This window comes from Rhinoderma darwinii, chromosome 11 (genome assembly GCF_050947455.1).
Source record: "Rhinoderma darwinii isolate aRhiDar2 chromosome 11, aRhiDar2.hap1, whole genome shotgun sequence".
NCBI classification, from domain to species: domain Eukaryota; kingdom Metazoa; phylum Chordata; class Amphibia; order Anura; family Rhinodermatidae; genus Rhinoderma; species Rhinoderma darwinii.
Window position 1 is genome coordinate 33,189,474 of NC_134697.1, and position 12,192 is coordinate 33,201,665.

Consider the following 12,192-nt stretch of genomic DNA (forward strand, 5'->3'; position numbering starts at 1 on the left):
GAAGCTAAACCACCACTGATCGCCCTGCTATATCGGCGCTTGTTTACCGGCATATATCTGCTGGTATAAAAGCATCTTTACTGTTCAGAGTTGGTATAAATGTTTTTCTCTTTGTTTTTCTAGTCTTTCACCTTGTCCTCTCCCACCAGCAGCCCGGTGTACTGCCTTCGCTTCAATACATCCCACCTCTACGCAGGGCTGGCTACATCGCTGCACCGCCTGGATTTCACAGTCTCAAGCTACCCGTTTACAGCCATGTAGTACTGGAGAATACAACTGCTAAGACTTTTTTTTTTAACATAGAAACCATCCGAAAATGATGGCAGGGCCGAGAAAAATAAAAAATAATTATAATTTTAGCCAATGTGAACGGAACCTTCCAGGTATATTGAGTTTATCAGCCTTCTTTATAAAGATTCCTTAAAGGCATTATCCAGTCCGGTGTGTAAATAAAGCTTACTCACTGTGTAATGAAAGTTTAGCAACTTCCTAATATACTTTGTTTGTTGATTCCTTGTCATTTTCAAGACCTGTGCTTACTGTATGTGAATGGAAAAATTCAAGATGTACATTCAGAGGCTTAAACCCCATCCTAAAGTAGTCTTGCTCCCACAGTTATTGGGTTTGTAAACGTAGTCCGAGTAGAATGATGCATTGAAACATGCCTAGCAGCTGTGTAAGCAGGACTTATTGAACCCTTATTTATTAAAGGTTAAGTACACCTTTGAAATTTTTTTCTAATACAAATGTGTATCAATGTGTTTTGTGCAACTTTCTAAATACTTTTTATTAAAAATTATTTTAACTTTTTGAAATACAGCTGCTTTGTATCCTCTATACAGCGCAGCTGTATCTTGAGCTGAGACTTGAATCCGTCAGGTCAGCCGACCTGACGGGTTCGGTGACAGCTGGTCCTGCGTGTCTCTGACACGCAGGATCCACGTGTTATCGATCACATCTAAGTTATGAACGGCTCGATCCTGTGTGTCAGAGACACACAGAACCCGCTAACCTGACAGATACAGGTCTCATCGCTAGATACAGCTGCTGTATATACAGAGTTGCACAAAACACACTGATCCACATTTATTTAAAAAAAAAAAAATTATATATATATATATATTTCAAAGGTACATAGCCTGTAATAATGAGTTTTCATTCACTAGCAGAAAGCAGAGATATTGAAAATGGTGAGGACTCAAAACGCGCAAAGAATATTAGAAGTTGTAGAACTCTTTGTGCAATAATAAGCCTTTGTCTATAAGGGCAGATTTACACGAGCGTGTGCCTTTTTCGTGCGCAAAAAATGTGGCGTTTTGCGCGCGCAAAAGGCACTTAACAGCTCCGTGTGTCAGCCCCGTATGATGCGTGGCTGCATGATTTTCGCGCAGCCGCCATCATTGACACTCTGTTTGTATGTTTGTAAACCGAAAAGCACGTGCTGCTTTTCTGTTTTCAATCATACTTTTTACTGCTGTTGCGCGAATCGGGCGCGTCCCACGGAAGTGCTTCCGTGTGGTGCGCGGGATTTTCACGCACCCATTGACTTCAATGGGTGCGTGATGCGCGAGAAACGCAGAAATGTAGGATGTGTCGTGAGTTTTACGCAGCGGACTCACGCTGCGCAAAACTCACGGACTGTCTGCACTGCCCCATAGACTAATATAGGTCCGTGCGACGCGCGTGAAAATCACGCGTGTTGCACGGACGTATATCACGTTCGTGTAGATCCGCCCTAAGTCTGGACAACTCCTGTGAGGAAAATATCCTGTACATTTCTTCATCAGAGAAGAGCTTACCCTTTGAAATGGTCTTTAATTTTGACACATCTGAAAATGTCTGTGTTTTCCACATTTAGTATCTTTTTATAAGTCATTGGAACAAGACGTATGCGTGGCTCCATGAGCTCGTATTCCCACTACATCCCAGAAGAGAGGGGTCAAACATGGCTACTGAAGAAGGTGCACGATTTAGGTGGTGTAATATGTGATCCGTGTATTTGGGGTGTCACTTAAATCATTGGCACTTCTAATATGGAAATCCCTTTAATGGCTGTGAATCTTGCAGGAACGCTATATTGGGTTCTGTCAGGTTTGTTTTTTTCTATGAAGAGTATATTGTAAAAGTGATATATATCAGATATCTGACAATGGGGTTTTACTTCTTTTTACATAAAAATATTTTCTTCCAAGATTTGTATGAGGTTTTTTTTTTAGAACATAAATATTTTGCTTTCCTGGATTATTTCTACACTGTGTACTTAGGGCTTTGCACTAAATGTCGATCTTGACTTGATCATTTTGCTTTGATTTTATCAATGTGGTAAAAAGATTTTATTCCTCTCTATAGTAGTGCAGGGCAGCGTGCAAGATCTAAAGCTATTTTTATATTGGGATTTACAATTATGCATTATACAATTGTTACATTTTGTTCTGATTTTTTTTAATCAAATGAAGTTACTATAAAATGTTCTGTTCTACAGTAAAATAAGTGATAATAATTCTACATTTCAATAGAAATTATCAAAGGAAAATGACAAGGAATCATCAGATCACCCTAGTTAGTAGCTGCCAACCTAGTAGGTGTTTTCGGGGGTCATTAAGCTGGCCATACACATTAGATAAAAGTTGGCTGAAATTGCCCATTTTAACTATGGAGGGTTCTTGACAGCTTCCATCGGGGGAAGGAGGGATTGGGTATGTTGGATTTCAACATGCCTGATCCTTTGTTCCCATGGGAGATAAGTCGCTACCAGAGATATCTGGCAGTGACTTATTCCCCTCTATCAAACCGAGAATGAGTATTTATGGTGGTGTTGGAAGGAATTAGTTACTCGGCCAACAGCTGTATAAAAAGTGTATGGTTAGGTCATTTCTTAAAGGGCACCTTTCGAAAGGACAGGCTTATTTTCTTCTTACAGATGACCGAACAATACTAAACTAGTAAATGCAAACAGCCTCTGAAACCACTATTTCGGGGGCTGGAAAATAGCTGGTCTTCTATGCTTTACCCTCCTGGAGCTCTTTTCATCGCACGGCAGAGCAAAAATTAGTCACATGACGCATTCTCTAAGAGGTTAGGGGGGGGGGTAGACCTACAGCTCATTGCTATGTAAGATATCATTACCGAGGGTTAGGTGTTCCATAAAGGTGGAGAGCCCTTTTTAAACAATAACTATCAAAAATACTCTTAAGTCTCTGTGCCTTCTAGATTGGGCTCCATCAAGAAGAATAGATACTAGACCGTTCAGGAACAGACCTGGAGAATCTCCACAGTTGCCTCGTTTTCCATCAGACTGGTGCCAATGACATTAGAAAGTAAACAATATCTAACTATTAGTCACTAAACTACTGTTGTATCTTCTCTCAGATCCTTTTACAGAAACAAGCAGCCTTGGGTGCACACGTAATATTGGGGGAGGCCGAAGTCTTCAACTCCTAGACCCTGATGCAATTCATTCTAAATTGGGTCACCTATTTCATCAAAAGTATCTGGGAGAACTGTTTTTATTTCACGTTAGAAAATAACTACTGAACTCCAACTGGTTTCCACAAGTGACAGTCTTTTTTTTTTTTAAATTTCCCTATCCCTTTTGGGTTTTGATACAAGAGGCCACTTGCGCTCTCTCTCTCTCTGTCTCTCTCTCTCTCTGGGGCCTCCGTCTTGTAATGTTAGTTATCCTAAAAATATCAGACTATACCCAATGGGATGCAAAACTGGTACAAAGGAAAAGTGGAGTAACTGTGCATGGCAACCAATCAGGTTGCTGCTTTCATATAAAAAATGGGACTGATTTTTGTTGCCATAGACCGCTGCTACACTTTTCCTTTGCACCATTTTTGTTACGTCTCCCTAAATGAGATGTTTCGCCAATATCTTAAGTCAGTGAGACATTTTCCTGTTATTTTAGCATCATTAGAGTCCAAATTTTCCCTTAACAGGTTTAGTTTTAAAGGGATTGCCCTACATGTCAGATATATCTTGTGGGATATCAAGTTCTTTGGTTCACCAGAAGTCCTCAATATCTCTCCATAAGCGAGCCAATTCTTAAGGCCTATTTTCATGGGCCAAAGAGCAGGCAAACTTTCGTTCCCGATCATTGCCCTGTGTAAACCGGGCGGCGATCAGTTGACTAACAAGGAAAAGCTTGCTCATTGGCTGATTTAATCTTTTATGCTTCCCTAAAAATCATTGTTGTCAGTAGCACATCCCCTGTTTAACATTATGTAAACTGTATGGGTACCGAACGATCGTACTAATGATTGCCTTTAAAGAGTCTCTGTCACCACATTATAAGTTGCCTATCTTCTACATAATGTGATTTTTATTTAGAAAAACTATCATTTTTGACCGTTATGACCTATTTTAGCATTATGCTAATGACTTTCTTAATGGACAACTGGGCGTGTTTTACTTTTTGATCAAGTGGGCGTTGTACAGAGGAGTGTATGACGCTGACCAATGAGTGACCAATCAGCGTCATACACTTCTCTCCATTCATTTACTCTGCACATAGTGATGTTACTAGATCACTATGTGCAGCCACATACACACACACTAACATTACTGAAGCGTCTTGAGAGTTAATAGACTTCCAGCCAGGACGTGATGTCTATTCACAATCCTGACACTTCGGTAACGTTTGTGTGTGACTTACAGCACAGCAAGCGTAATCTCGCTGTAAACGGTCATTTACAGCGTAATCTCGCGAGATTAAGCTTGCTGTGCTGTAAATCCCACACAAACGTTACCGAAGTGTCAGGATTGTGAATAGACATCCCGTCCTGGCTGGAGGTGATGTCTATTAACTCTCAAAACGCTTCAGTAACGTTAGTGTGTGTATGTGGCTGCACATAGTGATCTAGTAAGATCACTATGTGCAGAGTAAATGAATGGAGAGACGTGTATGACTCTGATTGGTCAGCGTCATACACTTCTCTCCACAACGCCCACTTGGTCAAAAAGTAAAACACACCCAGTTGTCTATTAAGAAAGTCATTAGCATAAATCTAAAATTGTTCATAACTCTGTCAAAAATGATTGTTTTTCGAAATAAAAAACCACTGCTGTTATCTACATTACAGCGCCGATCAGATTATGTAGAAGATAGGCCACTTATAATGTGACAGAGACTCTTTAAACGAGCTCCGATTGAAATGTAAATATCGGCGCTCGTTATGGGCACATATCTGCCCGTTTAAAGTCACCGTAGGCCTGATTATTACTACTATGTTTGTTATTCTAAGTTTTGTGTCACTTCCCCCATGGCTGTAGTTTCTAATAATTTTTTTTTATTTTGGAAGGTTTGATTCCTTTTTAACAAATATACACAAGCTTTGGCACTTGTATTCAGCTTTAAGGACTGCATGTTAGGCTTTATGCACATGACCGAGCCCCTGCGGCTCCACCATACTATGTTCTGTTAGGTACTATATAAAGGAGATCTGTCCCGTACATGGGGAATACCTCTATAATATGGTGTGCGATGGAGCATGCCCCAATTTTTTTTCTTTCTGATTTGAACGGAATCTGACAAACAAAACCTTTTGTATGTCTCCATATGAAAACGAAGGCATACGGAGGTAAAATAATGCACATCTATGAGTGCCCTATTGTGGCGCTATACTAAACTGAGCCATAATACGACCATATGCATGAGGCCTAACCATGCAGCAGTAAATGAAGGTTTTGTATCCATAGGCTTTGATCCATTCTTTGTTTCACTTTTTTCAGTGTTGTTTTATACATAGCTTATCATTGGCTTTCAATTATCTCTTATTTACTTATGCCATGTGGACTGTAAGGGCTCGTCCACACGCTACAGAATTGCCGCGTTTTTCAAACCGGCATTTCGGACGGAGAAAACGCAGCAGAATACAGTTAGCAGCATAGTGAATGAGATTTAACAAACCTCATCCACACGCTGCATAAAAATTCCGAACAGAAATTGACCTGCAGTGCGTATTTTTCGGACAGCAGCTTGTCAATTCCTGCTGTGGAAAGTGTCCAGAACTGCTGCGTTTTTCAGAGGAGATGTCACCATCTCCAAACATTGTGAAAAACGCAGCAAAATACGCACCATTTTCTGCCATAAAAAACGCAGAAAATGGTGCGTTTTTGCCACAGCGGAACGTCTGCATTTTTCAATAGAATTATGCAGCAATTCCGTTGTGTGTGGACCAGCCTTTAGTGTGATATGGAATAAATGATTGGATACATAAAAATCTGAGAGTTTTACAGCTTGGAAGTAAAAACCAATAAAACTAAAATATATATTACCTGACATGAATGAGTATTCCTTCCTCTTGTTGACAGACACCGCATCCTCTGTAGAGTAACCCAGTTATGCTATTGATCAGCTATATATCATTATATTTATGTCATTATGTGTTAGCACAGTTATGGGGTATGAGCCATTACAAGGGGGCTTCACTATTCAAACACTCATTTCCAATCAATAGGATCCTCATAGAGATTATATATGTTCTTGGGACCCATAAATTATAGGATAATTCCCACCAAAAGTTTATAATTTATTTTAATGTCTCCAGAGTATGCAGCATCGGACAGAATTATGTTACAGATGAGGACATTAGAGCGTAATGTAAGAGAACGTGTTCAACAACAACAATGAAGCCATAGAGAATCTTCAGGCAGAGCTTATGAAAAAGTTATGGCAAGATTTTTGTGGGGAGAATTTAGTAAACCGGATATTATATTATAACACGAGAGAATTGTATGCTGCCTGAACTAGAGAGTGTAATTGTGCCCATATAATGCCCACCAAAGTGCCATACAAGGACCAGAAGGCTCTCTTCCTGTTTCTTAGGCCTCGTTCACATCTGTGTTGCAGGCTCTGTCGCTGATCTGGCCGAAAATACTGCACTATGGTTTCCGGTAAAAATATGGACACCCTGACAGAAACCCATTAAAGTCAATAGGTCCTGTCTACCGCCGGAGGTATCTGTGGTGCAATGGAATCAGCGCTTCCGTTTTCTCCAATGTTCTGCTCCTCTGACTGAGCAGAACTATAGAAAGCCAAATGCTGGTGTGAACCCGGCCTTAGTAAAACCTGAGGGAAGTTTGTCACATAACCCCTCTTGCCTGCGTTTGCGTTGATCAACAGAAAAATACAACAAATCTCTGCAAAGTAATCTGCAACGCAAGTGCTCCCATTGTCAAGCATCAAAGCTTAAGAAAGGGATTTTCCCTCAAAATCTTGTGCGTTTGTCTACAAAGTACTGTGCAGGAGCTCCGTGTACAATGTATTTTTATATTGAATAAAATGTCAAAATTTGTCTGTGGATTTACAAATTTGTTTTGAGTTTTATTGTGGTTTTTTTTGTTTTTTTTAGCTGTGAGGATAAGCCAAATAATGCACATCACCAAAAAAAACAAAAACATTGTATATACTATAAAGCATGGTGGGTGCAGTGTAGATCAGTACTTCACATACTGTGAGGTGGGCCTCACTGGTTATGGCACCCCTTGTTGTTGGTGAGGCTCAGCAAGGCAGCCAATTTTGAAAAAGGGGATCAATTACTGCACAGGACTTATTCTGGCTTCATTAATCTTTGATTTAACAACACAATTCGCACCTTTTATGCTCAGTTTAATGTTATACTGGGTTCAGGAGACTGGAAGGACTAGACTAATGTCCCGGTTGTTGAGGTACCAGTAGAGAAATGTTGAGAAGCTCTGGTGTAGATGATTGCTTTGATGGTAGAGGGTAACATAAATTCTGAAAACTATAGAGAAAACCTGCTGCAGTCTGCAAGAAAATTACAACTTAGCAGTTACTTTCCAGCAAGTATACACCTGAGCCAAAAGTGCATGTTTATGGTGGGGTCAGGAGGAATAGCTGTCAGCCAAAAGAGCTATCTCATGTGTATGGCCAGCTTAATTGTCCGGGAGTCTAGATCCCATGGAGCTAGGAACCTTAAAAGTTTTGCAAAGAACAGGAAAATTGCAGTGTCCACATGTACAAAGGTGATCGAGCTCTATCCATGTAGACTCAAGGCTTTGATTGTTGCCAAGGGGATTTTAACTAAATACAGGTCGAAGGGGGTGTAAGTAATTTTGGGTGGACTTGGCTTTGACAACACCTATGTGATCGGCTTCCTGACACGGTGTCTGGAAACAGAGCTATATCAAATATGGCAACTCTTAATCCCTTCATTGCGTCTTCACTCTCGCCTCAGCATTGACGTAGAGAGTAGTTGTGACTGGGAACCATAATACTTGTGAGGGAGCGCTCCTGGGCTTTTTCCAGCAGTGGTAACATCAAGCAGGTTTTGGTCATTTGTCCGCTAAGATGTGAGGTATCGGGATGTGAGTTACTCGGCCAGTTGACTAGATATAATGTATTTATCATTCCCTGTGAAAGATGCAATGGACTCCTCCTCAATCTACTCTTTGTAGAATGTCTCTTTATACAAGGGAATGTGGGAAAAGTTAAAACCGATTCAAAGAGAAGTTTTCTGCAAACAGGATACCATTGACAAGACCAAATAGTGTGGAGTTCGAGATCCATCATGTGAAGTTGTGCACTATTGTCAAGAGGTCAGACGTAAGGGAATAAGCAGTCACCTGAAACAGGAGCTAATCAGATCACCTTTAAATAAAGTCAGTTTTCCTTCTAGATCTTAGTCAAAAGTGTAATGTGACTCCTAAAATGAATTGTGTTCAGCTATCTGGCCTCTCAGCTTTGGGGCAATATAAACATCTATAGAAGAAAAAATACAAATAACTTGACTCCTTCCATATATTGAAGTGTTTCTACCAAAGTGTCTAAAGTATTTGAGTAGACGTGTCGCAGTTGTATCAGATAAAGAAGTGGTTTTGACTAAAAACCTTTGTGTTTCACTCCCGTAGAGTCCAGGGTTGGTCACACGTCCCATCATTTGTCAATCAGACTTACCATCAAGATATTTGGGGATTCGGCTCACTGTGAATGTAGATGCATTACTTAATGGTCTGCTGCTCACTATTAGCTTTTTTTTCAGGCACCTATAAAAGAAAGAGTATAGTGGATAGAACTGGGACAGTCCTGAAAGGGGATCAAAGGAAAACGTAACCCATGGAAGTCAATGGATTATTTAAGGTTAAAAGTACTGGATACTATTCAGACAGTCTTCAAAGAGATGTGAGAAGCTGTATATTTTCCAACAAACCTGTGACTATGCGTTTACTTATACTGGTGGCTCTACTGGTACATACGAGATTAAGATATTGCCAAAAAATAATTGGTTTTATGTTTATCTTTAATCCGTCATTTTTTTTAACTTTGAAGTATTTAAGGGTAAGCAAAAATATACATTGGTGAGATCTGTTGAGATGTCCCAGACCAGAAAAGAACAAATCTGAACACGCAGATGACCAGAAACAAGTAAAATGGATTGTCCGGTTTAGAAAACCCATTTCATATACCCTATATATCTTATAGGTTCAGAATACTCAGCTCTTGGCCATAGTGGATGGTGGTTACAAAGAGCATCTCTGGAGGACCTGTACTATATTACACACCTCACCGTTGTGTGTAATTCTTAATGTCCCCTGTGGTGGCGCTGCAGGGAAATTGGACACTTGCTGCCAGTTTTTCCCAGAAATAGCAGATTTCTGGGGGGTTTGGACTTTTTCATCTTATTGTCAAAAGACCCTTCTAACTACAAGGTGTTTTCCTAAGCAGAGGGGATTGACTGCATAGAGCCAGGTTTTTCCACTGTGTTGGCGGAGCCACATGTGGCTTGTAGGCCACTGTAATGTAGCTCTTGTCTTCTCAAACTGAAGAAGTGAGTCACAGGTGCTTAGCACGGTCCTAGAGTCATGTTAGCTTTTCTGCACAACTTGGCTTTACAGTAGGTTCAGTGGTCATCTCTGAATACATTGATTGGAACAGAAAGACATGGCCACATTTAAGTGGCTTCTGCTGCTTTTATGTACCTTTTCTTTGGGGTAAAAAAAAAAAAAGCAGTACATGACCATAGATCGTAGAGGCTCCATGGCTGGCACATTTTGTATGAATGTTTCTGTGCCAAATTTCCTCCCTGTGCATGGTTATGTGATTGGAACTATTTTTGTGTACACTATGTGGCATGCACAATGGCATGGGTAATGTCACTGTACGGGCACTATTATTTAGCATACACTTTAGTGAGGAATTGGGACAGTCTCCTGTGAGCACTATTTATAACAATTCAGGGGCATCACTAGCTCTAGGCACATAGGTTGAGGACCCAGGATTTTCTTGAGGTTTTAACCAGGGTTGTTTTGGGTGCCAGTATAATAAAGGGATGGTCAGGGTGGCACTTACATCTGAAACATTTGCTGTAGCTTCTAATATTGGGGCTCCCAAAAGGCAACTAGCTACCTTGTAAGGCTATATGCAGTGATCTTATGGCTATCAAACTGCACTGAAGATTGGCATGGACGAACTCCAGGCTGAAAAATAAACTAATCTTGTTTTTCTTTGGTGGCCATGCAGGACATTAAACCTGACCAGCAAACTGGTATTTACATCATGCATTACATGTTCAGCTTGAGCAGTATAAAACTACTCTTCCAATGCACTGCAAGTGTGTATTGTGTTATGGGATCTCAGCCAGCAAAATTCTGAATGCAACATTGGATATGGAATGCACAATATGATGGCCAATGCCGCCTTAAAATATCTTCACCAGGTTTCTGGGGAAGAAATAAAAACATGACTACATCCTCAAGGCTTGAATATTGCCAAATAACGTATATGTATGAATATCTTGGGATAACCCCTTTAAAGTAAATATATATATATATATATATATATATAAAAATGTTCACACTTCAGGGTTCTTTATATATTTCTCTATTTCAGTTTTTCCTGAGCTCAGCTCCAGTAGGTGAGAAAACTGTGCTGTGTATGGGAGACATTATAGCAGCTAGGGAGAAGAGAAGAATCCTGCTCTCCTATCTCTGTAACACACATAAAAGCTGCAGCATTGAGGAGATTATACAGCAGTACCGAGAAGTATAGCTAAGAATCCAGCACTGGGGTTAGATGAAACCCTTACTAGAATCTGCAGCAGCATCTGTAGGTCCCTCTCTCCCTCCAGCAGCTGCCTCCTCTCCCTCCCCTCGCCATAGACTTCTATGGGCAGCTGTAACCTAATCTCTCAGTGAAGCAGTGAATCGTTCTCTCTGCTCTACGGATACCATGGTTGAGTTCTGAGTGAATGAACATTTAAGGAGGCAGGAGGGAAAGAAGTCGGATAGGTGAAGAAAGAATCATTTTTCGGTAAGAAGATATACTACAAAGTTTTTTATCTTCACTTTACTATTTTTTTTTTCCATAAATCAATAGTACAAGGTACTGTTTAGAGCTTTTGTTCCAGGGTGAGAGTTCTGCTGATTTTCACATAAAATTGCACAAGACATATCTGGGTACTGCCCTGCCAGGACCTTTCTCCTCAGTGACATTACCATAGAACTACAGTTTTTAGAACACGGTTAGCTCTGCTTGACTCTCTGTGCACATATTTTGCTGTAAGCAAACAGGATGTGGGATGGTCCTTCACCCTCGCTAATACTAACCGCGAAATGGATGGAGGAGAGCCCAGGATACATGCAGATGTAATAAACCGTGAAAGAGAAGCCGGGACAACCAGGCTTCAGCTTCCTTCCTGACAACCTTTCATAGCAGTCCTGCAGACTTTGAGTTGTACCCAACAGTTTGTCTCAAAGTGATAAAGAACCACACGGGAGATTTCTTCATCCTAAAGTTTCACTCCAGCCCAACCTAACCATTTCTATAGCTGGATATATATTCTTCATTTTGTCTGGAAATTCAGGACACACATATCACAATATATTTTGTTGAGTCATCTAAAACATTATCCCAGTACATTCGTCTTTAAGTCTAAGCGTTCATGAATCATCAGTTAATCTAAAGAGGTCTATAATGTTGGTCTGTTAAATGTTACTATAATCTACACTGCTTTTTTTTCTCTTTAAATTGGAGCCATTAAGCCGCCTTTCCTGACAGAGGGTCTACGAAGGCTTAATACAAACACATAAAACCATGTCTGCCCAGCACCTTTTATAGTCCTCTCATCCATTAACCTTACAGGTATGATATCGGTGTATTCTAATTACTGAATTATTTGGAATTGTGCAAAGACGGATAATTCATTACATATTGAATAGGCAGAGATGTGC

General features: G+C 40.3%; 1 protein-coding gene across 3 annotated transcripts in view; it reads left to right on the plus strand.

The window, feature by feature from the left end:
* The window catches only part of FBXW4 (F-box and WD repeat domain containing 4), a 148,613-nt gene extending 141,340 nt beyond the window's left edge, over positions 1-7,273 (plus strand). For 2 of the 3 annotated variants that reach the window (XM_075841030.1, XM_075841029.1), the window contains one exon: positions 124-2,191. In XM_075841030.1, the coding sequence (XP_075697145.1) occupies positions 124-261 (138 nt within the window). In that variant the 3' untranslated portion in view covers positions 262-2,191. Of the gene's footprint in view, positions 1-123; positions 2,192-6,551 lie in introns of those variants that run through there. The other variant, XR_012851004.1, reaches the window with a different exon arrangement.
* The last annotated feature ends 4,919 nt before the right edge of the window (positions 7,274-12,192 follow it).